Source organism: Orbicella franksi, chromosome 3 (genome assembly GCF_964199315.1).
Source record: "Orbicella franksi chromosome 3, jaOrbFran1.1, whole genome shotgun sequence".
In the NCBI taxonomy this organism is placed as follows: domain Eukaryota; kingdom Metazoa; phylum Cnidaria; class Anthozoa; order Scleractinia; family Merulinidae; genus Orbicella; species Orbicella franksi.
Window position 1 is genome coordinate 20,865,659 of NC_138147.1, and position 27,772 is coordinate 20,893,430.

The window sequence follows — 27,772 nt, forward strand, 5'->3', positions numbered from 1 at the left end:
AATCACTCCTAATTCAACAATTATAGCTGTCTAAGCGGGTTTCCAATAGCGCCAAAATAAATCACTTACATCAAATATAGTCCTTTCCTTCAAAGCGTCACACAACTAGCAATCCCTCAACTCCATAGCCACGAAGACAGGAAAGAATGTTACGCTTAGAAAAGAAGACGTGTGCTGAACGTTGTCACAAGTAAAATGAATTCTCTCAAGACCGATTGACTTATAAACGGGTATTCACAAAACAATAAACAATGTCGCGTGGTTAACAACCAATGAGAGGATGGGGGATAGGGAGTACGCGATATCACGTGGTCAAGAATCAATGAGAAGACGGGGGATAGGGGTTATACCGCACAGTAATGTCATTAAATTGTTATAAGCAGAACAGAGTCTAAGTCTTTACAACGTTTATTGAATAATAACTCAAAAGAAAGAATTGATTATAATTTTAACTCTTAAAGTCTTGACCGTCGGTATTGCACAAAGTGTTGGGAACTAGACTCGTTTCCAGTTTCACAGAGTCTTGGTCCCTGGCCCCAAAACGCACGATATTCTGCCGTAGTTTTCTTTGCTTTTGGTCATGAAGTCTTTGCCTGATCCGTTCCTTATTCTTGGCATAATAACGTCTCCAATATTCGTTGATCCGTTCCCTGTTGTTTTCACAGTATTGTCTTCGGTAATTTCTAATGTGCTCCTTGTTCTGTTGACAATAGGCTCTCTGGCTGCGGGCGAGTCGTTCTTTGTTGTTTTCATACCATCTTTTACGACACCCCCACCACATTTACCACCACCACATCCACCACCACCACCACCACCACCTTATCCACCGCCACCACCACCACCACATCCATTACCTACACCACCACCACCACATTTACCACCGCCACCACCACCACATTTACCACCACCACCACCACATTCACCATCACCACCGCCACCACCGCCACCACCGCCACCACCGCCACCACCGCCACCACCACCACTGCATCCACCACCACCACCACCTACACCGCCACCACCACCACCACCACCGCCACCACCACCACCACCGCCGCGACCACCTCCACCACACTCGTCAACTCCATCATTAATCATGTATAAAACTAAGGCATTAACTGCCTCAATTCATTTTGAGTCAAACTAGCAAGGAGTCGTGTCCCTTTATTGTCGATATTGTCATAGACAATTCTCTCGTGCAGACAGTATAATTCGTCACGAAAAACATAGTTGTCAAAGCAGTGGATCAGAAAAGACACGAGATGTCCCAAATATCACATTTCCTACCGAAAAGCACCATGGGATCCCTAGTAGAATAGAAATGGGAGAAGCGTTTCGGTTCAAGACACCCTCCAGTATTTTGATCGTGGGCCCTTGTGGTTGTGGCAAGACTTGTTTTACCGAATCGTTACTCTTGGATCACTTGGAAGAATTGTTTGTAAACCCCCCCACTACGATTCATTATTGCTACGGGGCGTGGCAAGACGGATTTAGAGACATGGAAGACGCTGGTGTGCAATTTCACGAAGGGATTCCAGAGTCAGACCATCTCAAGTCATGGTTTCCGAAGGGTGGATTACTCGTACTGGACGATCTGATGGCAGAGGGAGGTGAGGACAAAGCGTTGCTAGACTTATTCACCAAACACTCTCATCATCAAAATATCACCGTGTTGTACTTGTGCCAAGACATATTTCCACCAGGGAAATACGCCAAGAGTATTTCCAGGAACGCCCACTACATCGTAGCCTTCAAAAATCCAAGAGATCAATTAGGGATGAAGAATTTACTGCTTCAAGCTTTTCCCTCTTGTTGGCAAGACATGATGAACGCGTATCAGAAAGTGACCGAACGACCGTTTGGGTACACGGTCCTGGATTTACATCCCGCCAGTGATGACAGGAAACGCGTGTTTAGTCACCTTATGACGCACGAAGGATACCCGCGCTGGCATCGAAGAAAGAGAGAGGATGTCTGATCATTGCCCAAAATGGTATATTAAACATCACTTTAATCGACTCGGCTCATTTGAAGCACGTTGTCTTGGGTGAAGGTCGACGAGAATCATGGATGATCGTTCAACAGATATTTTTGGTCCCGTAGAAGATAACAATGATGAAAACGTAGAAGAGGAAGAGGAGGTGGATGAAGAGGAGCCTGAAGAGGAACAGGAAGAAAAGGAGGATAGTAGCAGCTCCGAAGAGGAAGAGGAAGCGGACGACGATGAACCGGATCCGTGGAGTCCGCTACGTCAAAACGTCGGGGAAGATCTCAAAGAAATCCACCTGAAAGAAGTCCAGCAGTTCCTGGATAAGGGAAAATCCCAAAACTATGCCGAAAATGCTGCTTTTAATGCCCTATTACCTGTAAGTAGAAGAAGGCTACGAAGGACTTACTTAGAGCGTCTAGAATGGACTCACCGTATCAAACTCGACGCAATACACCGTAAAGTCATGAAGACTCTTCGACGCTTTATTGACGAAGACGACATGGATTTTGACGAAGCGGCCGAGTCGGCAGTGGCAAAACGAAAATTCCTGCTAAACAGACTAATGCGGAAGAAGTTACTCCCCGACGATGATGACGTAGAGGAAGTAGAAGAACAGACCTGAATTAGCCATGTGCCTCTTATAAGAGTGTGTTACTCCAGGGTTTTAGTCATTATTTGTAAGACGCTACACATGCAAGATGACTTGCTCCAATCAATTGTCAGGGAATGACCAGAAGGTCGTCTGTAAAAAGGCCTACCACAAAAAATATTATTCAAGGAACAGAGAGCGAATCCTGGCCCAACAAAAAAAATATCGTGCAGAGAACGTCGGAATTCTCAAAACCCGTCGTAAAAGATGGTATGAAAACAACAAAGAACGACTCGCCCGCAGCCAGAGAGCCTATTGTCAACAGAACAAGGAGCACATTAGAAATTACCGAAGACAATACTGTGAAAACAACAGGGAACGGATCAACGAATATTGGAGACGTTATTATGCCAAGAATAAGGAACGGATCAGGCAAAGACTTCATGACCAAAAGCAAAGAAAACTACGGCAGAATATCGTGCGTTTTGGGGCCAGGGACCAAGACTCTGTGAAACTGGAAACGAGTCTAGTTCCCAACACTTTGTGCAATACCGACGGTCAAGACTTTAAGAGTTAAAATTATAATCAATTCTTTCTTTTGAGTTATTATTCAATAAACGTTGTAAAGACTTAGACTCTGTTCTGCTTATAACAATTTAATGACATTACTGTGCGGTATAACCCCTATCCCCCGTCTTCTCATTGATTCTTGACCACGTGATATCGCGTACTCCCTATCCCCCATCCTCTCATTGGTTGTTAACCACGCGACATTGTTTATTGTTTTGTGAATACCCGTTTATAAGTCAATCGGTCTTGAGAGAATTCATTTTACTTGTGACAACGTTCAGCACACGTCTTCTTTTCTAAGCGTAACATTCTTTCCTGTCTTCGTGGCTATGGAGTTGAGGGATTGCTAGTTGTGTGACGCTTTGAAGGAAAGGACTATATTTGATGTAAGTGATTTATTTTGGCGCTATTGGAAACCCGCTTAGACAGCTATAATTGTTGAATTAGGAGTGATTTGCAGTGTTTGTAAATGAAGTTAAATCTTTACTTCAAGCGCGAAACGTTTGTTTGAAATTCCTTTGATTTTATTCTCAAGGGTTAAGATACAGTCTATCATGATTTCAGCTTCTAAACATGTGGTTTTCGGTTTTAATTTTTTCCATGTTTCATCTCTGACTAATTATGTTAATTCTTCAATCGTCGCCCAAAATGCCTTTTGTTTGTTCAAGATTCCTTTGAATGAGGCTTTTCTCAAGGGAACAGTCAAGATCAAGGAGTTTAGATTTTATTGCAAACTGCCATTAGCAATTCATTTTCACTTGAAGCATTTCAATGGTATTTTTTTCTTCTCACCTTTTAGCCTATAAATTTTTGTCTTCGCTTATTATTCGTTACTCGTCAAAGATTGCATTTACGCTAGATCAAATTATTTCTGTTCCATTTCTTTCATAGTGTTATCTGATTTGAGACACAATGACCAGCTTTCTGTAATTTTAACGCAAACGTTTTGGACATTAAAGTTCATTTGAAACATTGTGCGATGACGATAGAAACTGGTCTTTTTACTCGATCAACATGGCAATGACGTCATATCTTTTAATGCTAGCGCAAAAGATTTGCTATTAAAGTTCGTGACATTTGACAATGTGTGATGTTTGGTTTAGTGCTCTCCTTAAGAGAGGGGGACTGGGGAAGCCACTGTTTTAAAATCATTCTGATTTCTTTGCTCTGATTGGATACCGGTGATGTCATTGTCCCATGATGCTTTGCACCACCCCTATATAGGTTAGACTCGGACCCAAGTCTCTCGGTCTTCATCATGGCAGCTTGCCGGACAGACCCGTGTCGTTTAAGACCACAGGACACTGTAAGTGTCGAGTTTGAAGTTGCCTGACATTTTTTTGCGTGACCCTGGCGTGATTTGTGTCGCCATGGAAATCCGTGAGACCGATCCCAGTCCTCCGTCGAGGCTGGTGGGCAGTTTTCCAACATGGCCGACTTTCGTGGGCGCCGCCATCTTGAATTCTTAATTCGGCTCCTGATTGGCTGAAATTTGTGGCGGCCATCTTGGATTTGGAAAACAATAGCATCCATTGTTCTTAATTCGACTCCTGATTAGTTACCGTTCATATGAGCGTCTATTACTACTAGCTATTACTATTACTATTACTATTACTACTACTATTACAATAGCATCCATTGTTCTCAATTGGGCTCCTGATTGGCTGAAAATAAATAGCGCCATCTTGGATTTGGAAAACAATAGCGTCCATTGTTCTCCAAACAATAGCCTATTGTCTTTCTCGGCTCCTGATTGGTTACCGCTCATATGAGCCACCATTACTACTAGCATCCCCTGTTATTCAGACAGACGCAATGGAAACGAACTCCTTGTCTACAGTAAATATGGCCTACGGAGACCACTGTTAGCAACAGTAGTGTGAAAACTGTACTAAAATAACAAGTTTTGCTAGATTCCCGCCGACAAAACACGTAGCGAACTAAACAAATTCTCAACCTAACCAGTGCTTCGATAAAAGACATTACATTTGTTACGAAGGCGGAAATTATACTTAAGAAGTAAAACAACGACAGAAAACAACAATAGAGCTGTCTCTGTTCATGAGGAGCAGCTTTATTTTTGTAAAAATTCTCAATTGTTCAAAACAACACTTCGATTTTCATCCGCAAGCTTTGAGCTCCTGGTTTCGTAATTTCCATTGGAAAAGTGCATGTTTTCATGAGCCACAATACGGCCAGATTCCTCTGGACTACAAACCTTTACCAGCCTTTAGATTCGTGTTTGAAAATTAACTAAAAAGCGAACTTTGAAGGCATCGTTCTTCTCTCGAAAGCCGCTCAAAACTACTCGAAACTGAAAGCTTAGCTGAAGTCGTTTGTGATTGACAGCTGTCGCTTCGTTAGCCAATCAAATTATTTGAACAATTCTAACAAGGATTGTGATTGGCTTATTTTAGCGTGCTTTATCAGAGAACAGAGCACGGCTGACGCCACTTTTACTCGTTTCAAAAATAAAGTTTGGTTTGAAAATTCAGCGGAATGCGTGGGGAAATTATTAGATTCTTTATCATAAAACAAATAAAGAAGCCTCGACTGTGCTCTGTCCTGTTGTAAAGCACTTAGGAAGCGGTAAAGCGCTCAAGAAGTGGGGAAAAGCACTCGACTTCGTCTCGTGTTTTCCCCTACACTTCTTTCGTGCTCTACCGCTTCCTGCGTGCTTTACAACAGAACAGAGCACAGTCGAGGCTTCTTTATTTGTTAATTTTTGTATGAACTAAAAATTTATTTTTGTAAACTATATCACTCATACTGTTCCAGTAACTTAGGCATCTTACCATGAATATGATCCAAACAATCAACTAAGTTAACTAAACCAACACATTCTGTTAAACTCATTCTGTCATATGATATGCTTACATAATACTCTCACGGAGCATTTACAGCAGAGCAGTTTACCATATCTCGTTAGAAAGGACGCAAAAAGTACTTTCTGGAAAAAAGGTGGCATTGCCTTCATGGAAACTAATATTTCTTTTACAAAAACTTCACTCAGTGGAACTTTATAGGGAAAAAAGGCCAAAAATCTATAGCGAAACAAAAAATTAAGCCAAACTACTCTGTTGTTCCAATTTAATGCTGAAACAAACCATTTGTCTTGATATACGAGCAAACGTATCTCGAAAGCAGAACGGAAGTCGATTTTTGTGTTTAATGCGCATGCGCATTAAACAACTATGTTGAAAACGGTTCCGTGTTAAACCATCCCGAGTGTAAAACTTCGGAGGTCCCATGGGATTTCCCGAAGATATGAATCATCACGAGTGTTATTTCGTATTGTTGTCGTATTAAATCGGGAAGGCCGAACACCAAGTGCATGGGCGCAATGGCGCCTTAATGCTGGTTCACGTCGTTCGTGTGTATGGGAAGCAGTGTCGTTTGAGCGTTCAAGTAAAGGCGGCCACATTGCTACAACTTGCTGGGCCTATCGTTGGATGTTGTGTTGTCGTTGCCGTGTTTCCTGTTCCGAATAATTTGGACAGCTTTCCGTCGCGAGTTAGTTTCCAATTTTCAAGGTAAGTCTAAGTTATTTTCCACTTCTCAGTCGCTCTGTCGTTTTCTTCCGTTCTTCGAAAGTGCTGCACAGCCCTCGAGAATTTAAGCGTACGTACCAACTCCATGTTACTCCTTGTTTTTTCATTCAGGTTTTGCTAACCAAGTTTCCTCGGCGACAGGATTTACTTTGGTCACGCAAGCCATTGTTTTGGTTTATACATAATGAGGTTCTACTACTACATATCACACTGTTTGTATGGCAAACTGAATGCTGTGGAGGAAAGTCCAGGCCTTACAATATTTGATATGATTGGTCCAACGACCACTGTGTCTGTAGACTACAAATCAAGGAAATGAAATACTCTTTGGTGAAAAATGCTGGTAAGCAATGTGTTGAATTGTCTCATCAAATAGAATATATTAATTTGCAAACTTATTTCACTGTGAATATGATTATTGGAAGTGACCTCTATAGCTCTTCAAGACTTTCTGTACGAACAATACACTATTTTCTGCCGACTGATACACGTAGCTAACTGACTTACATCCAGGGGGTTTATGACATTTCCAGAATGCACACTTTTTATTCATTATCGCATCCTCATTTCCATTACCGAGAGCTAACCGTAAACAGGCCAACCTGAGCACTATTCAGGCTACCCTGAGTGATATTTAGGTTAACCAGAGGGACTTTTAGGCTAACCAGGCCACTATTTAGGCCTAAATGTAGTTTGCAGTCTGCAAATGTCATACACTGCATTCCATGTTTGTTTTCAATTTTTAATAGAATGTGTACATGTACAATACAATACAATAACTTAATTATAATGCTCTATTCCCTCTATGAGAGGTGCCTGCGGGGAATCATGGTAGTTGTATTCATGGAAACAAATATCAACAAGAGATGATTAATACAACTACCATCATGTTTCCCTGCAGGTGCATCTCAAAGAGTAAATGGCTATTATGGCATACCATGCAATGCAATACAGCACATATATCTTAATAGATATTTTAATGTACAAAGTATTGCTCTATGTTGTTATGAGTCAATGTGCTGTATTTTGATGAGCAGGTCAATGCACAAACAATGAGTGAAATTACACTTCGATACTGCACATGAAATCGTTGAACAAGTGATTTATTATCCAAATGTTGTAGTCGGTAACTATTTATCAGCAAAAGAGGGAGAGTGTGACAGTTTTGCATGACTTTTGCAGACTTGACAAGTAGGATTTCTGCTATAAAAATAACTAATTATACAATTTTGCTGTATATTTGTACTCTCTCATGTGTTGTTTGGACTATATTTGCTGCAGTTCAATAATTATGTGAATTATTAACAGACCCAGTAAAACAAAGCAGCACCGAGTTTCACACATAATGTAAAATGCAAATTCAAAATAAATAGTGCTAACATATGCCTACAGATGCAAAAGCACACGAAATACCAACATTTTGGCCTGCACCTATAAATAAGTAACTAATGTACAGAAAAGTTGTGGACAGTTGCTTTGGAAACATGCTCCTACACTTTGAGTTAAAGTTGGTACTGAATAATTTTTACACTAACAACAACGCAAGACATCTGCACCATGCCATGTCAGATGTGAGCACAAGAACCTAGTAAACCAAAGTCAGGCACACTGAGCAATGGGAAATGGAACACTCTGTTCTCCATTGTTATTTATTTTTTGTCATTGAAGTATTTTACTTTGTATCAACATCTCATCAATATGTTTTATGTGAGGAGTTGAGCTAATTCACAGAACTCTTTGTGTAACTACTGTATTCTGACAACCACTTGGAGACTCTGATTCCGTTATCGGGAACACTCTTCTGTCCAGCAGATATTCTACAAACCACTACCCATTGATTAACATGTAACCTTACAAGCTATTGTAAGAAGTATAAAAAATGTACAGCGTATTAGCATTATTGGTTTCTTTTTACTGTGCTTACAGTTTCATTTCAATGAAAGAACTTAGCAAATTCTCCATGCAAATTGATTGTTGTTCAACATGTCTATATTTCCTTTACAGTTATGGTAAAAACTTAATATCAGAACTTCAGTGTAATTCAGGACTTACAGGCTTAATAATTCCAGGAAACCATCTTGACACTTCATGTACAAGTTAGTTTGACATCCCTCGGTAAACAAAGTCTTCTTCTGTCAATAACATTCCCTGCTTAAATCTTATGATTTGTTCCACTACTCCATGAACGGCTCACCCTTTCTCCATCTCTGATTATGGCTCCAGTTGACTGAAAACGCATTAAACACGCGTACGCATTGCGGACCTATTTTTTTCCGAGACGTAACGTTACAGTCACCATATATGCAAATTAGAGTCAAGCTTTTTTGCCTCAACGAAAACAATTGCATTTACATTTGGATCCCTGCAAAGTCACCCAGCCGTCACATGAGCTATACGCCACGTAGGATTACTCAATGCAAATAAGCGATCGGAATAAAAGAGATGCTAAAGGTAAAACTAGCGATCGGAAGGGTAATTTAACACTGGCCTCGAATTTCTAGTATACTTCAGAATTTCTTACGATACCTTCTGAATTGTTTTTCTTCCTAAATCCATCTTCAGGATCTTTGAAATCGTTTTCAATTTGTCCTAGACGAGAATCTCGGCCATTTCGAAGCGAATTCATTTGATCGCGCTAAAATCGTCATGCAGGCCATATTGCTGCATATTGTAATTGGAGAGTATTTTTTGACCTTGAAATCACTGTGAAATGCTGCTCGAAGATGGCGAAATGCGAATTCGTGGTTGGGAGACCTTGAAATGCTGCTCGAAGATGGCGAAACGCGAACTCGTGGTTACAAGAAACTTGAAATACTGCTAGAAGATGGGGAAACGCGAACTCGTGACTGCAAGAACCTTGAAATCAAGAATTTCATGTACCCGACACCACTCCAGCCGTTTTGTGTGCCCGCGTTCCTTGCCCCACATTACCCGAGACCACCGTGTGCGCCTAATTTCATCAAAACGAGAACTCTTCGCAGGCTACCGATACATTTCTTACCTTTTTTGGAAATTCCTTGTATGTATACACGCGGGGAATCCTAGGATGCCTCCTCGGGTTTTGGCCTCTGGGCCAAAACCCTGCGGGGGCATTAAAGGATCATGTTCAACTGCACGAGCTACGCGCATGGATTATCCTGTTTATTTCAACTTAAATCCTAACAATTGGAGTTCCAGTGGGCCGATGCCCAATTTGCCCGGTAGGCCAATTTGCCCGGTGGTACACTGCAGAATGTACTGATGCCGTAACAATAATAAGATGATGTTCAAAAATCATAGCCAGAATGACACGGAGGAGATCAGCAACAGTTCACGGGCTGCGGCAACGAAAGGGAAATCTACGGGAAATGGACCAAAGAAGAGGAGCAAATGCTCGTTGACCTATGAGTTGAGTGAAAGCAAAGAATAAGTAACGTGACAGGCTGTAAACAGACAGTGCGGATGTGGCAGGGCAAACAATTTTTGTCGAGTCAGATTTTGTCCTCAGTGCGGATGAACCGTTAACCTCTCTGTCCTCGCTCATGGTTTCCACGTGTCTCTCGAAGGCTGAGCTCCGGGTGTATCGTGGTAGAGGTAAAGTTACTGGTCAAGTTATGTAATGAAAACACTTTCGGATTGGTAGCTGAAGCATATTGAAGATAAACTAGACAGTGTTTGGTCTGTATTTTGTTAGGTACGTGCTTGTCATAAATTAGCACTGATTAACGAAGTTTGCGTGCTAAAATTATGTCTGAGAAAGATCAAACAACTAAGCACAGCACCGCAAATAACTGTTTCACTTAAAACTGTAGTTTGACAAACCCAAACATTCGCACACCGAAGGGTTTGAGATCACCGCAACACCTCAGTTGGGATTTTATTCACTGCATCACCGCTTTAAAAACAAAAGACAAAGCTTAAGTTTTGGCCTGCAGGCAATTTTAAAGCACCCATTCGATTTGCGTTCATGAAATTCTTGCTCGCCCAAAGCACAGGGGACCCGTACACTGTATCGTCAATAACATATCATTCACATTCATGTAAAATAAATGTAGTTCATTACCTGTGTTCCTGGGTCTTTTGAGCCGTTTAGAAGGGATTTGACTGAAAGCAAAGGCAGTTTACACTTCAAATCACATTTTGTCTACTGCTTTGTAAATGCGACGATCCGATTACGTCTCGAGTTTTTACTACCTTCATTAACTATCAGGTTTTATATAGTCCTCAAAACTTCAAGAGGACCGATGACTATATGGGATTATGCAATAATTGCATAATCCCACAAAATCTGATCAGAAATCCTGATTCGAAGAGAATGGCTGCTCGTGACTTTGACTTTTTTAACTTCCCGCCCGGCTTCCCCCGACTGTGGGGGAGCCAGGGAAACTCTTGGCTCAAAAGTTGCACTTTCATATAATACATGAGTTAGAAGGCAATTGATTTGACATTATTTATTTACGAAAGTCTAAGTTCTAAATTCCACACAAACTCATACATTTTCAATATTATGCTTGGCTACACATGGTCTAATAAGAGGTGATCTGCACGCAGTCTGCTCGAAGGCATCATTTGCCTGTAACCCCTTTTTACTATTTCTATGATAATTGAAGCAATTGTTATATATAAACCACTGTGGATTTGAATGATAAATACTAAAATTGAAAAGAATCCTGGCAGTTGTGGGTCAAAGGACATCGTGCCATTCCATGGAGGTACGTGGCATCTGTCTGGAACCAATTGGTGAAGGTGAAAGGTAATAATTCCACAACACACTATGTTAACAGCACATTGTAATAGTCTAAAAGCCTATCTAACTAAACCCACAATTAAAAAAATACAAGAATACAAAGGTTCTTCGACTAAGTGGTTTGTTTTTAAATGAAAGCTTTCTTTGGGCGGTGAAAGCGTGAAGGACGTGAATAAAATCCACTGACTTCTGCATTTACTGCGAATACAGTCAAACCTCCCGTAAACGACCACCCAAAATGTCAAGCCTGGTCGCTTACTTAGACCATATTGGGCCAAAATTTTGCCTCATTAGCATAGGGTGACTGCAGAGAATAACCCCATGTTTTAAATGTTTTATTCATGTGAAAAGTAAATTTCGAGAAAAAAATCCGGTACATCCAATTCCAGGAATGCGATAATATTGCAACATCTTATCATCCAATTAACGCTCTATTATCCGTCAAGTGGTCGCTTACGGGAGGTTAAAAACGAAAGAAAATTTCAAACTTTTAGCTCTAAAAGCGGTCGTGGTCGCTTATGAGAGGTGATCGCTTACAAGAGGTTCCAAATATAGTGCTTTGACTTTGAAACTTTTGGTACTTTGGAAAACTGGTCACCGAGGAGAAGTGGTCGCTTACTAGAGGTGTTCGCAACCAGTTCAGCTGTAGCTTTATAGTCTATCAAAAGTCTCATAAGATCGGATCACTGTCCTGAACTTTTATGCCCAAGAAACATTTAACTTGCTTTCCTGAGAAACATTGATTTAATTTATTTTGATGGCAGTTCTTAATTTTTTCCAGATTGTGACATTATAACAAAGCATAATTGAAGATAATTATCTTTCACGAGCCCTTCCTTGTCTTTATAATAACGCTATGAATAGTAAGATAAAAACATGGCTTCCCGTGGTTGATAACACCGATATAAAATGGAATAGTGTGGAAGACAATGGGTCCTTTCATCTCTTGCACCTGCACTTGCTTTGCACAGCAGATTTCTGTAACAGAAGTCCGAACCTCAGAATTGACCTAAAAACCTTGATGTGATGTCGAGACCTCATTAGCCAAAGGAAACGTATATGGCACGTGACGATTGATTGACATTGTCATGGGAACAATGGTTAGCGCAAAGGAGGAGTTACGGGAAGGTGAGCAGCTTTTGGCTGGGCGTCAGAAATTGATTAAACTTGCCGATCGATCGGGATGCGGTTGGGCGACTGTTTCAGCGTGTGACTGACGATTTAGCGGATACCCCGGACGATGAGCAGCGTATTTCGAAGTCCGAAAAATCCGCCAAGAAGGCTTTGTAGGCAAAGAGAGAGAAAGTTTCTAGAGCAGAGCCTCTCACAGATTGTAGTCTTTTATGGTGCTGTGCACTTCTTCCTAGAACGTTTTCTGTAGGGGACTGTGGAAACTGAGCAGGGTGTTGCAAATACCCTGCAGGGTGATGATAAGTAGCTGGTGGAAAAACCAAATGATGTTAAAAATATCATATATATTCCGAGTTTAACCCAACTGCAAGAGGAGGGAGCAAAGAGGAAATTATGTCACATTGAATCTCTTACTTTCACAAAAGCCATTTACTCGTGCTGGTAGCAGGAGACATCATGAGAGATATACTTGGAAACCACTTGCAAGTGTCACGGCAAACTACTACCCTCCATCTTCAGTGCTACATTTCCTTATAGAGTGGAAATAGGAAAGCCTCTGAGGTCAAGACATTGTCTAGTATTTTGTTTACAGGTCGCTCTGGTTGTGGCAAGACGTTTTCACTGAGTCGAGCCGAGAATTGTTTGCAAACCGTCTCCTCCTGTGATTCATTACTGCTATGAAGCACGGCCAAATGGGTACCAGGACAAGCAAGACAATGAAGGGATCCCAAAAAGAATTGAAATGGGAGAGGCATTTCAGTTCAAGACAGCCTCTTGTGTTTTGTTCATGGGTCCCTCTGGTTGTGGCACAATTTCTTTACAAAGTTGTTACTCTTGAATCACTTACAAGAATTGTTTATCAATCCCCCTAACGCAGTTAATTACTGCCATGGAACGTGGCAAAAAAGGTACCAGAACACGCAAGATGAAGGCACTCAATTTCACAAGGGGATCCCTGAGACCACCCAAATGCTAAAGTGGTTCCATAAAAGGGGACTACTGGTGTTAGACGATGTAATGGCAGAGGGAGGTGAAGATAGAGTTACGGGATTTATTCATCAAACATTCTCAGCATCAAAATATCATTGTGTTGTACTTGTGCCACGACATTTTTCCAATGGGCAAATATGTCATCTCCCGTAACGTTCATTACATCATGGCAATCAAGAATCCGTGCAATCAATAAGGCCTGACACAGCCAAGGCTTTCCCACAATGTTTCACGATGGAAAAACTATTCCGGTACACAGTCCTAGACCTACACCCAGCCAGCAAGAACGGGACATGGGTGTTTAGTCACCTCTTGATGCACAAAAGATACCGCAAAGCTGGCAAAATTGTATACAGTATTAAAAATCGATCCATCTCATTTAAAACACAATGCAGTAGTAAAAGGCTGTAGGGAAAGAGGGAACGAGAGACAGGGAGAATACCCTCATAAACCATGGGTGACTGTACACCGGATATTTTCAATTTGAGGAAGAATATAGAAGTGACAAAGAAAATGTTCAGGGCAGCAGAAGGAGAAGGAAGAAGTGTAGTAAGAGGAAGAGAACAGAAATAACTCTCAAGAGGAAGGTGAGGTGCTATAGGAGACAACCATCAGTGAGAGGATGCTGAGCGAGAAAGTGGAAGACATTAAACAACAATGTGAGAAAGTACAATGGCTATGCCTAGATTACCACTTTCAAACTCCTATTACTAAGTAGAAGAAACTGTGAAGGATCCATTTGCAGCATCTAAAGGGGACTGATTGTATGAGGTGTGACACAATACAACACTCTTCACCATTTTATGAGTGAAGGCAGTGGTGGAAAGATAGATCAAAGACTTCCAACCTTTATTTTCGGTTAGGTATACACTACATATACTTAGAACAGACTTCCAAGAAATATCCCAAAAGTTGATGACTCCGATGATGAAAAAAAAAAGAAGTCTTCAAAGGTATGCCCTGAATCAACAACGAGACTGTTAAGTAGGTAAGAAATGTTATGTAAAAATTGTCTCATCAAAAAATATAACTTTGGTATTTGACTCTTTTGTCTTGGATAACATGATTATTTTGCCCTCCCCTACACACAACCTTGTGCACCAACCCTATAAGAGAGCATTTTGCATGGGGGTTTCATTTTGCATGACACTCTGGTAAAATATGACACATGACAGAATCTCACGCATTTTGGTTGTGGTCGAGTGCCTGTTTATTACGAATTTTTCATATTAGGGCTGTGGGATAAGAGAAAACCAACCAACCTAAGTAATGAACGTGTCGGGCGGTAACCAAGGCACAACCATTTAGTTAAGACTCAACTTTTGTATCGAATAACACACAAGCGGCTTTCTTGACTTGTATACTATGTATAGCTGTGTGAGAGAGTACATGGGGTAAGTTCGTTACATGCCCGATGATGAGAACATGGCAGAACTGCTACTTGATTTTAAATAGTTTTTGGTTGGTCGGATGCTGGTCACTAGGACCGCAGCAAACGTCCTGTCAACGCTGTGGGATAAAATCAGCCCTTTGAGTAAATTAGGGTTAGGGTTAGACTGCAGCACATATCCTGCAATGTAAATTTGGGTCTTTTTGGATTAAATTTTCTCGTTAGTAGGTTTTTGAAAAAATTTCATTTGGTGTAACTTATTGAGTGACTTTTCTGGTGTGACACCCTGTTCCCCTGACAATGTCAATCAATTGCCATGTGAGATGATGATGTTTTCCTTTATGCTAATGACATGACATGACTATTCCTCTGAGGGGAAGAAGAATCGATATTCTTTTAAGCATCCAGTCAAATAATTATGACACAAGGCCTAGAAGAATGTAGGCAGCATTTTTGATTATGAGTTAAGAGTATGTGATTAGACTCCAAAGAAAAACCACGAACATATTTTGTTGAATGGGTTAGAAAATATCAAATATTGTATGCCATTGGCTGCACTAAGCCATTTGGCTTTTATAGAGATCCTCAATATTCTTTGCCTGTTGTCTTGCTACTGCACGCATTGATCCATCACCAAGTACTAGAAACTGAAGATCAACCTATGGATAAAATAAAAATTTTATCACTAAATTAAAATTCACAATACAACTACAAAAATGGTTTCCCCTTCTCTAGGTTTCTTGCCTATTGCAAACGTTCAATGGTCGGGTAACCTCATGTGGGCTAACGCAAACATATAACTTAAAGCAGGGTTAAATATCCTGTGGCAATAAGTTTAAATTCAATAACAGTTTTTGCAGGTGCTTTGTGGAAAGGAAATTTGCCCAGAATCGTTTGTAAAACTAACAAGGTCATGTCACCGTTTTTGCCTTGTGTATATGTAGGTATATGTGGGCCTTTCGCTGCATTCCTGTGTAAGAATTCTTTGTGTTCCTACTGTAAGATTCCTGTGTTACCATTCTTTGCGTTCCTGTGAAGGGCGGCCCTGGAAACTCGTGGGTTAATCAATTTTGTTTATGAAAGACAGGCATAAAACTTTGAATAGAGAGCAGTTTGTGCTATTGATTTTGGCAAATACACTGCACAGATTTAAGACACTCTATTCATTCCTTTTTTTAATGGAGATTGGCATGTAAACCTTGGAGACGCAGTGAGTTATGACAAGCTGTTTTTAGCATTTTATTTTGTATCTGAGCCCACGGTTCACACAACTCGCTCATGATTTAATCAATTTTGGTAACAAATGACAGGCTAAAACGTCGAATTGAAGGGTTTTAGTCAGGCAGAGAGATCTAAAGATCACAATGACCGGATTAAAAACTAACAACTAATACGTAATTTCTGCGAATAAACAAACAGGTATAAATCGCAGAAATTAATTGCTAATATCATGTATGTTATGATCAATATCCCACTTTATTAATCGCGCGGCCATGGGCCGAGCGCGGTTCTAGGTTTACCCGGGGTTTATTTATTTATTTTTTTTTTGTCGGTGACCAGACGCAGACCTCCGCTCGGCCAAATTTTGAGTCACGCAACGTGTGATGTTTTTGCGGCAGAAGCTGTTAAAACATAAATACACGGACAATTTTACGGATATTGTTTTCTTTTTTGTGGAAAAAATATATTTTCTTTTCGTTTTATCAAAGCGTTGGATTTAAAGGGAATAATAAACACGCTAAAAAAAGGTATTACGTCAGTCATGGAATGCGTTGACGTTGCAGCTTTCACTTTCGCTACGTGACAAATAAGATCGTGTTTACTTTGCAAGTTTATTTCGCCAGAAGCGACGTTCATTAATTTATTTGTAATTTTGCGAGTATTTCTTGTGGTTTTAGGCAAATGAAGTAAATTCTTTGGCTGTTTCATCGCAGCGAGTTCATAGATCGGAAGGAAAATTAAACGTTTGCAAGCCAAGCAAAGAACTTGTCAGAACGTGCAAGGATTACGTCATTGGTAGGGAAATAACCACCGTACTAAAGATAGCCGTCGATAACGCAATTCTTGAATTATGTGACTTGTGTGACTTCTTTGCTAGCCCTTTACTCAAGGGAAAAAACAATTTAATTTAATCGTGATTTTTAAGAAAGAAAGCTGTTGTTAATAGTGTTCGTATCTTCATGCCCATACGTATCCCGAAGAAAGTTCCAGATTAAGACTATTACGTCATCGGAGATTTCACACCGGTTACGACTGATGGTGCAATAATACAGTTTGTGTTGATCAAGTAGTGTGGTGTCTACAGTAATCAATGAATCATCAAGGATTGCTTTGGAATGTACACTGCGTTGCGACTGTAGTGCTAAGAAAACAGTTAAATTTTAAAAGCGCGGTTATAAGATCTAACAGATCTTCTTGTTATATGGCTGTGTCTCACAAGGACTGGGAACTACCGAATTCATGAATTTGATTGGCTGAAATCGATTTTGACCGCGGTCTAGATTTTCCCATCTAGACCGGCATCTAGACGGGTTACATTTTGCTTTGGAAAAGTTGCAAACTGAAACTCAAAAATATTGACGATTTCTTCTAAAAATATTTATTAATGAAAGTGTCAAAAAGCCTGATGAGAAAAAAACGTTAAGAAGAAGAGCAAAGTTTGGCAAACTTAAATTCCGTTCATTGCCGTTCGCAAGCAAAATGGCAGCTAGTACAAAGCAGTTACATTAAACGAATTGAGTTTTTCTTGTTTGCCATATAATAAGCATCCTATTAACCAAGCTCACTTGGTCGGTATGGGAGAATCTTGACCTCGGTTGACCTTAAGATTCTCCCAAACAGACCACCTGCTCGGTTAATAAGAGCTAAATATATATCAACATGGGTCAAATCAGGGCATCAGGCAAGATCAATAAGGGTCAGATCGGGCCAGATCAAGTCGTATAGAATTGTATTCCTAACAAAACCACTCCTGTTTACTTTCTAATCTAATGTTACGCTTGCATTTTACACTTGTCTGGTTTAGCAGTGGATTTTTCAGTGTTCAAAAACAAGTGACACAAGGCAGGCCAAAAAGGCCTTTCATTTATATACTGTTTTTGGTCTACTGATAGAAATGCAAACGAACTACGTTGCCTTGTCAAGGCCATTATCTAGTGAAAAAAAAAATTCTTACCCTTTTTGCCAGATTTGAGTATGTAGGCACAATGATGGTAGCTATCGGCTCCCGACTCTTTTATTTTTGTTTTGCTGGTTTTTTTTTTTACCACATGCAAGGTTAAATTATTTAGAATGGTCAACTTACAAATTACAGACCAGGCATACTTAACTGACTTTTGAATGACTCACATGATTTGTTTCTCAAGGTTTTGATCGAGGCAGGTGTGAATATACCTTTCAAATTTTTTCAGCAGTAAAATATTCCCATTTATAAGATCGTTAAAGTTAAAAAATGTTCTTTAGGCTTGTAATTATAGCTACAAGTAAAGTCGATGTAAAATATTTTAGACATTGATGTGCTGTATCTCCTAATGTAAAACAAGATACATTGTGTAGAATTATCTAGAGTTTAATTAAAATAATTAAATCTTCACATTTACGCATCATAACAGCCTCATTTCTTACATACATACTTTATTGTTACCTCCCCAATTGGGCTTTTCAGGAACAATTACTTAAATTACTAAGTTACTAATAACTACACAATCAAAATTAATCAAATTTAAAAAACATTTACAACATTATCTAAACTTTGCAGTCGCGAAAAATACTAAAAATAAATGAAGTTTAGGGAGTATTTACAAAATTGTCTAAAAGCTTATTCTTTAAGATACGTTTAAAAACTTGAACTGAACAGCTTGATTTTAAAAAGGGGTCTAAATTGTTCCAAAGTCCAATAGTTCTGTAATAAAATGTTCTTTGTCCTGAGGCTGTTTTAAAAAAAGGTATATCAAGCTTTTGGCCACTCCTAGTTGTACGCTTGGTAACTTGCTCGCGGGTGATGAATTGTGACGTCAGATATTTGGGGGCGTGTCCGGAAATGCATTTAAAAGCCATGGTAGCTTGGCGGTAGTATAGTTGGTCCTTAACGGGTAACCAAGACAAACTTTTTAAGTGGGGAGTTACATGATCGTACTTTCTCGCGCCACTAACGATTCGACATGCGTAGTTCTGCACAGCCTGTAATTTCCTTATATTTTTCTCTATGGTATTAATATAATGACTTAGTGAAACAAGGCACAAGTCAGTTCACGTATACACTCATACTAACCTGGAAAAGTTCTTGCCAAGCTTGTAATAGACCACGTTCAAACTTTGCAAGTTCATATTCCGTTTTAAACCAAACAAACCAAGATGATTCTGTGCCTGCTAATTCACTACGTTCAAACCCCTGAAAGGACAAAACAACATATAAATTTAGTACAACAGGGCTATCGTTGAGTGATGGTAAAGAAAACAGCATTAACTCTTCCTTATTGTTTCGACCTGGCGTGAAGTTTTGTCTTGAACAAGAGCCATAAATTATTAGTTAATATTACTTGGTTTCATTGTTAGTTCAACTCTTTTGGGAGGATTCAGAACGTGTTTCCTCAAGGAGCTTGAATCAACCAGTAAAGAACGTTTCATTTATTTCCACAATGCTTAACATGAAAATCACTGCATCTTGAGGGAAGACACAATCTACCACAATGTTAAATAGACACAAGGAACCTAACTTAAACTACTTACAAGATATATTATCATTCCACTATTATGCCATTTTACCACATTACTTCAAGAAAACGAGCAAAATATGAGCCTGTGGATCACCGTAGTGTCGTATTTTGTGTTTTTTTTTCATTCACACACATCTTATGTGATCATTATACCACTTTTGGATGATGCAAGATGACGCTCATTGCGTGTATTTTTCTGAGCCCTGAATACTACCCGAATTGCAAAATGTCCACACGCATTGTGTGTATACATCGATCAATGTTTCTTATGACTGAAGAGAACACTTACCAAACAGTTAATGTGGCACAACAAGACTTATGGATTACTAAAGAACAAATTACCAAAATACAATAGTTCCTGACATCATTGTCCAGAAACAGTCTAGTAACACTTTCCACAGAGCATTCACTCAGGAGCTCAAATGTTTCCTCTCTGGTTGGGTTGGTAAGACAAGCCACAATCTTTTGGACAAAAGAGAATATCAACTTAACCACTTCTCAGTTACGAGGTAAAAAAAAGAAGAATGTATGACTGACTACATCAGCCATCAAAATAAAAGGCCGATTACAATACAACAAAATCTGTTCTACACGCGAATATATGAAAGATCATATATTTGGGTATGATCTCAAAAGATCATTATATTTAAGCAGTTGTGAAACTATAAAGCCTGAAAAACATTCAGGCTAGATTGGGGTTTTGAACCCATGACCTCTGTAATACCAGTGCAGTGCTCTACCAACTGAGTTATCAAGCCAACTGGGAGTTGGTCAAGTTGTCAGTTCGTAATATACCGGCACATGGTGAAGATACAAGTGAATATATGAACTCACAACTCACAACTTGACCAGCTCCCAGCTGGCTTGATTGCTCAGTTGGTAGAGTACTGCACAAGTATCACAGAGGTTAAGGGTTCAAATCCCGGTCAGGCCTGAAATTTTTTCAGGCTTTAATTTCACAGCTGCTTAGGTTGTGTATATAACTGCGATGATCAATCATGTCTTCATAAGATCTTTCCTGTAATGGTTGACTGTCTGGAGTCTCACTAGATAATACGATGTGGTAAAGATTTCACTCCAACTGAAAACGAAAGAGTGTAACAGATTAAAAATCTATAGTTGTAAAGGAAAAGGTAGAAGTGAATATCCAGGTAGATACTATTAATCTGTGGCAGTTCTGTCACTCCAGGCACAGCAGGTAATTACATACCTTGACATTAGTGAGGATGAGACAACAGGGCACGCAATTCATCAATGTGCAACTCATTTCGTCTTCACTGTCACACTGAGGACACATAACACCATCAGTCACAAACGCACAGGTGCATGGAAAAAAAAACTTTTAAAAACATTAATAAAAATTCATATTGTGAAAGAAGGGAAGCAATTTAACAAAGATTATTAATGGTATCTGGTCGTTTAGCCCCAGAGTCATAGCCACACGGTGACACTGCATTTATTTAATTTTGTGTGCATGAATGGGTGGTTGCACAGATGGACAAACACACTCAAGTGAATCAATTTACAGAGAAAAAAGATCAGCTCTTTATCCCCACCGTTTCAGCAACAGCCTGGCAAAGTCTAAAAATCCAATCAGTAGCATCATCCTCGCTAAAGGCAGCAAGAAGAATTAATGGTAATCCATCCTCAGCTACAATCTAAGACAAAACAGTGGAAGCCAAAATCAATTGCACTTTGTTTGAGTGATAATGCCGATGTTTCAGCTATAGTAAAAGGGTCTTCTCCAAAGAGTTGCACTAATATACCTAAAGAAAGCAAAGTCAAATTGTACCTCAAAGGCATGTGGGCGTTCAGAATCATTTACTCTTCGACAACCTCCACATCGTGATCCTCTGCAACAAAATCACATGACTGTATGGTAAACAGAGGAAAAACTAAGAAAAATGAGCCACTGCCCAAATCCATTTTCAATATGAAAATCTCCATATTACAGCTCACTTAAGCTTACTAAACCCCTGGCCTGAACAGCTTTATTTTCCGCATCCTACCAGGGTTGACCAATTTCACTGGCATTTTCTGCACAAGACAAATATAAAGCTTTCTCAAAGTAAAGGTAATGGTAGCCTCAGGCAAAATTGGACATGCGAAGACAAAAATCAGGTGTTATCCACCCATAGGAACATTAGCAGCCAGAAGTGCATGCAGCCTAATTCAGAAACAGGTAGCATGAAAAAGATCACAATGCGTACATGTCTGGATTTGAGTTACAGTACTTGCAATCACAGTAAAGTACGTTTAATACTTTTTGAGCCTTGGGTCATGGCTTTTTCAAATGAAAATGTGGTCGGAAGCCAATGCTTAGTATTTTTCCAAATGCCACCATATGATCAATGTGTGTTATTTTGCACCAGTATATTGACATCCTATCTTGAAATAAATTTAAGTTATAATTACCTCCTTTATGATTTCAAAGTAAAATTAATTTTGAAGAACTATACCATGGCATCTTATGATTACACTCGTCTAAGTTTTACCTTTGACTGGTGTAAGACAAATACCTCCAGATGAAATATCTGAAAATTTGTTACCCCATGCCAGATTATCAAGAGTTCAATTGTATACCCTGTCTCAGACCAGAAGTGAAGGACTAGGTTTACTAGTAAGTTTTCTCAAGATAACAAATGTATGTGGGGTAATTCCTCAGTATTAGCAGCACCTCTCAAATACTTAAAATATAGTTAATCATAGTCACTTGTATTTCTGTAGTAAATAAATAAATAAATAAATAAATAAATAAAGACGTGAAAGGGAGGACAGGTGAGCTTGTCAAGCTAGGCTTTTCAGCTCGCCATACAGGCATCGGCGTGTGGGTGCTGACCCAGCAGCTCTCCAACATTGTGAAGCCTTTTTGAGAGAATGTAGCAGCAGTTGTTTTGTTTTACACACTGTCGGCCAAGACCATGAAGGCCATCTTTGAAGAATGTGCTGGTGAAGTTCTCTTATCTTTTGTTCTCTCTTCGCGCCCATTACAGGATTAAATTGGTTATGAATTGAAAAACTGTTTTCAGAATAATATATCATGCAAGGAGAACAAGTTATCACCAGATAATTTGGCAGAATTAGCCAGCGTTCTAGGAGCAGAGCTGACAAGTACACCGGCCAGTAGTATTGTGACTGACATTCTAGCCCTCCGTGAACAGCTTGTAATACTTGTTTCCACAGGTAAAGCCAAAGAAGCTGTGGACATGCAGGTGACACACCTACAGGTGAAGCGCTTGATTGACAAAAAATGTTATAAAGTATTACAAAAGGTACAAGACCTTTGTGGATGCCAACACCACTGAAACCTTTGTTGACAGCTTTCTGTCATTGTACACCAGAGCGGTTGGTATGTTTGTGCCGATTAAAATCGTCGAAGCTCTGCAGAATGATCTCAGAAAAGATTACATCATTAACAAAGAGTTGATTGCCTTCGCGGGAAACCTTGCGTTGAAATGTGGATGGCTGCTCACGGTTTTCAACAAAACATATCGATTTCAGTCCGTGTCCAGTGACACCCCCTTCTTGTGATGCAGACGGCTATCTACTTGATGGTTTTGATGAAGTGCCAGTTCTTGTGCAATCCTCAACAACTGCTGAATAATTAGTCAACTTTTTTTTAGTAATTGCTGAACAACCCCAATTAAATATTTTTTTATTCACTCATTATAAGAAATGTACACCACGCAACCTACACCTGGCAGACCAGTTCCTCCTCAGGACGTGACACAACAAGTGACTTCTGAAACTCCGACCACGAAACCAGCGAAAAACCCAAAGTGAGTGGCTGCAGGCAAAGCCATCGCTGAAAAAAAAAGACTGGCCTGCGAAGCACAGAAAAAAGCAGCTGCTGAAGCTGCTGTCATAATCTCAAATAACAAGGCAAAAGAAACTCCAGCCCATCCCTGTCCGGAGGACGAGAAGGAGGAGGACGTTAATGATGTTGGCGCAGACACACACACACTGCTAAAAACATTCTCAACATAAACTCAATGGCTAACTGTTGCCAGCATTGTCATTTCACTGATTGGGCTTTATTACAAACTTGAAGAGATAAAAAGCACAGCTTCTGCTGTTTTCAGCAAACCTGCGCAACCACCCTATAAACGGGCCTTGTCCCCGTCTGAAGGACAAGAAGGATGTACCACAATCAAGAAAAGGCATCCGCTCTACGGAATGGAAAATAAATAAAACTTTCCCTCATTTACATACAACAACAATGCCCATTCTTTGAAGGAAACCAGAAGTTGATGATCTAGAGGTTTTCATTAGCACTGCTGCTATTTTTGGGATAGGGCTGATGTGGACTAACTTCAATGAAAAGGTTTTCAAAACGGTCTGCCGTCTCATTTCTGCGCCATTCACAGCCGCTGACGGCGACAATTTACATATTAATTAAAAATTTTCAGCATTATGCTAGCACGGCTGACAACAAGCTCATGATCACTCTGACTGTCTTACCCACCAGCATCGGCTGGGTTAGAAAAAAGGTGGTGAAAAAGAACTTCACCTCTGACCCCAGCAGAAATGTAATGAACGATGCAAAGTTCACTGCTGTCATGGCTGGCAGCATCACACTGAAACAGTACCTTGAAGACCAAAAGATTCTCCCAACCAGTTAAAAAATTAAACATATTGCTATATGTGCAGTTGGCTAGTATCACAATCATGATCGGAGGTGCAATTGTTAATGCCGCTTCTTTCATCGACAGCAATTATCTCACTCCCTATTTGTCCAGCAATGGAAAGGCAACATTGGAAGAGAAAGAGTGGCATGACAAAGCCCTTGAAGTTTACCAAGCCGCTTATGCCAAATACATGCACGACCGCGCTAAACTTGTTGATTGGATCGCCACCAACACAGAGATCAAAGAACAGACAAGGCAGAACTCCACACGCTTTCTAACTCTACAACCAAACACACCCTGACAAGCCAATGACACCATCAAAAGAACCTCTTATTTTTATCAACCCAGTGAGAAGAAGAAACAAATCGAGTTGCTTTTTATGGACGGCAGCACGCTCGCTCTTGGCTATGCAGCTTTTCATTTTCTTTGAACTTTTGGGATTGTTACCATACATGCCTTGAATGGACTCCCAGCTCACAAAAGTCTACTACAGCCCCAAAGGCATTGCTGCAATTAAAAAATTAGTGGAGGCTGCGAAAGTCCCAAAAGAAACTGCCAAGCAATGGTTAATCAGACAAGCTTTTTGGCAGATCTACCTCCTGCACCTCGCTACATTCCTTGCCCAAAATTTCATGTATCAACACCCAACCTGGTCCACCAAGCAGACCTCCTTTTTCCGCCACACGCCAAGCTGCTACGTGATCGCAAGGTTTACAAAATGTACGCTGACCGTTGTCGACATGGCTAGCTGGTACACAGAAACTGAGCCTCTGACCTCTAAAGATTCTACTGAAGTTGCAAAAGCTTTTCAGTTGATTTACAAGCAATGCCCTTTGAAGTGGCCCTGCTGCTTCAAGTCAACCCCAAGCACAAGTTTATGGGAAATATGACCAAAGAGATAGAAAACCACAAAAAAATTATTCACTGTGGGCATACTAAAATTCACAGAGACCAAGCTAGTGCTGAACGTTTCAACTGCACACTGGCTGAGCGCTTGTTTGGTCATCAGTATGCTGTGGAAATGCTCCTGTCTTCTGGCCAGTAGTCAACTGCATGGGTCAAAAGGTTTCCTGATGTTGTTAGCGCTCTGCACAATGAACTGACCAGTCTTATCAGAAAAAAACAGCTGTCGCAATCAAAGAGAAGGGTGTTTCAGCAAAACTTTCCACTCCCTACTTAAGGCCTGCTGGTGTGAATGAAGAAAAGCTCCCCTCCAACATGAATGTTCACTATCTCTACCAGCCTGGCGAACTTGAAGGTGGGAATAAAAGAGCTACAGATTCAATCTGGTCTTTGAAAGTCTAGAAGCTTGAAAGAATTGTAACTAAGCCAGACAAGCCCGAAACGGGGTTTTGTCTGCAAAGAACTGTTGGTTGTCCCACCAAATACACAGGTTCTGCCTGCTGTAGTTGTTCTGTAACAAGAGCCGCTACTCCTCTTCTCCGGTTGCACTCCAGACAGGTCAGTCACACATTTCCCTTGCAGTGGGCCTTGCTATTGTCAAGCCAATCCATCAAGCTGCTGCATGTCTTTTGGCACATACTCCCAGAGCATCTCTACACCACACCCAATGCATTTATTTCTTTGCAGCTCTTTGAGCTGCAATATGTAGTTTACTTTCATGTTAAACCCGTGGTACCATTTGGTTTCATCTTGGCACTTGTGGCCAACCAGTTTTTTTGCAATTATTTGCCACAGCCGCTACTCGCTCATGGGTTTTTTCTCCTTGGAACCCTCCTCTGGTGGACAAATGACCCATTTGAGCTGCTGCATATTTTCTGCACGCAACACTGCGAGGTAAGCGTGGTTGGAACACTGGAGATAGTCGTCCATAATCCAGACCTTTTGTGGGTTATAGATGTACTATTTCCAAACCGAGAGCAAGTGGTTCATCAGGGTATCCAAACACCGAGAAAAAAATGAAAGCAGGAGGCCGTAGGTCGAGTGCTTTTATTGTTTCGAGGTGTTTGGATACCCCGATGAAACACGAAGCACAAGTTTTGGAAATAACTTCTCATGATCACTCTTAAAGAAATAATAAACAGACTAGAATTAGAATTAGAATGAGGTTTGCTGTCTAACATTCCTTCCTCGACAATTTCAATATCAATGATGTTTTTTACTGGCGTAACTAACTTGCATTTATGGTGCGATTTAATTTATTCTGAGATGTGAAAGTTGCTGGGGTTGCCAGCATTTACAAGTTGTTGTTCATTCAGGATGTATATCGCAACAAAGTCGTTCGAGAGATTTCGGTAGCCGAAAAGTGTGGAGGATGAGACGAAAAGTGTTGATAATGTAGTACCGAAATCAAAAGCTTATAAAACCAAATGGTCGTGTAAGGTTTTCGAGGAATGGAAACCGAATCGATTAGTGAAGTCCTCTACTTTGGAACCCGGCGGTCTTTTTACCACGAAAGACTTTGGAGGAGTGCAAACTTTGGAAACGGCCATTACAGATATGTCTCAACCACTGGATATCGAAGTTCATTCACAAAGTAAACAATTCTTCTGGGGAACGTTATCCTTCCCGTTTGTTGTACTCAATTATTTGCGGACTGAAGTGCCACCTTTCTGATGTAAATGGAAGTGCTGCATTGAACCCTTTGGACATGTCCGACCGAAGGTAAATTACATTTTTTGGGGATAAAATTTGGTTCGTGTAAACTACTTGTGTGTGTTATTGTTTTTACTACTACGTTTTTTTCTTTCGCTTTCTTAGGTTTGTGACATTGCAGTGTGTTTTGGATGCAGAAATGAAGGAAGCAACGCGAATGGGTGTGACTTTGAAAACAAAAGGAGACACATTGTAAAAGAAAGGTTATTTCTGAGTAATAAATATTCATTGATTTTGTGCCAGTTGTCATTGGGCATATTTTAGTGGTATATACCACTCTCACTGGAGAGTGGTATACTGTTTTTCATTGGGTATCCAAACACATGCACGTAATGTGGTATAAATCTTGTGGTTGGTAGTTGACCTCATGAATTATTAATGAGTTTGAGAAGGTGAGGTCCTGGCTCAAGTGGACCATCATTGAAAAGCCTAGCCACCAGTCATCAATTCTGACCGCCCTCTCGGCATTCTCAAACTCAACATTTACTACATCGTTAAGGACAAGCTTTTATTTACACTGTGTACCTGGGATAGGAACCGTAATGTTCTGTTTCCGAACAGCCCTTGAGGTGGTGAAAAAGAAGCACCTTGGTATCTGGAAAATCTTTTTTGTGCTTTTTGAGCAACAAAGCCTGTGCCCTGTTGCACACCTTCTGTCAGCTTGTCAAGATGAGGTTGCTTGGCTTCCAAGCTTCAATAAACCTATCCCATCCTAGGCATCTCTGCAGAGCCTTGCCCATTTCCTGAGATTGGACCTTGACAGACTGGAGGCAGATGCGCCTCTTCAAGTCTTTTAACTCATCATCTTTCGCCCTGTTATTGACCTCGACCTCTGTAATAGTCTGCCCTTTCCAGACCCAGCTGAGCAGCATGATGCCT

At 40.3% G+C, this 27,772-nt stretch overlaps 4 protein-coding genes across 21 annotated transcripts in view; 3 read left to right on the forward strand and 1 right to left on the reverse strand.

The window, feature by feature from the left end:
• The window catches only part of LOC145482671 (endothelin-converting enzyme 1-like), a 434,574-nt gene that overhangs the window by 120,695 nt on the left and 286,107 nt on the right, over nucleotides 1-27,772 (forward strand). The window lies entirely within an intron of this gene.
• LOC145481679 (uncharacterized) lies at nucleotides 1,009-2,060 on the forward strand. Its single transcript, XM_081460200.1, has one exon. It carries the CDS (start codon nucleotides 1,319-1,321, stop codon nucleotides 1,973-1,975), a length of 657 nt encoding a protein of 218 aa, XP_081316326.1. The 5' UTR covers nucleotides 1,009-1,318; the 3' UTR covers nucleotides 1,976-2,060.
• LOC145481680 (uncharacterized) lies at nucleotides 2,061-3,977 on the forward strand. The gene has a single exon (XM_081460201.1). The coding sequence runs from the start codon at nucleotides 2,064-2,066 to the stop codon at nucleotides 2,607-2,609; it is 546 nt and encodes a 181-aa protein (XP_081316327.1). The 5' UTR covers nucleotides 2,061-2,063; the 3' UTR covers nucleotides 2,610-3,977.
• Nucleotides 8,446-27,772, reverse strand: part of LOC145482666 (pleckstrin homology domain-containing family M member 2-like) — a 152,297-nt gene continuing 132,970 nt past the window's right edge. For 17 of the 18 annotated variants that reach the window (XM_081461297.1, XM_081461280.1, XM_081461292.1 and 14 more), the window contains 6 exons: nucleotides 21,442-21,502; nucleotides 21,206-21,307; nucleotides 20,860-20,934; nucleotides 19,992-20,111; nucleotides 19,205-19,324; nucleotides 8,446-15,593 (listed from right to left, as the gene is read on the reverse strand). In XM_081461297.1, coding sequence (XP_081317423.1) covers nucleotides 15,492-15,593; nucleotides 19,205-19,324; nucleotides 19,992-20,111; nucleotides 20,860-20,934; nucleotides 21,206-21,307; nucleotides 21,442-21,502 — 580 coding nt within the window. In that variant the 3' untranslated portion in view covers nucleotides 8,446-15,491. Of the gene's footprint in view, nucleotides 15,594-19,204; nucleotides 19,325-19,991; nucleotides 20,731-20,859; nucleotides 20,935-21,205; nucleotides 21,308-21,441; nucleotides 21,503-27,772 lie in introns of those variants that run through there. The other variant, XM_081461298.1, reaches the window with a different exon arrangement.

Coding starts and splice junctions, on each gene's coding strand:
- LOC145481679 (XM_081460200.1), top strand. CDS start 1,319: ATGGGAGAAGCGTTTCGGTTCAAGACACCCTCCAGTATTTTGATCGTG.
- LOC145481680 (XM_081460201.1), top strand. CDS start 2,064: ATGGATGATCGTTCAACAGATATTTTTGGTCCCGTAGAAGATAACAAT.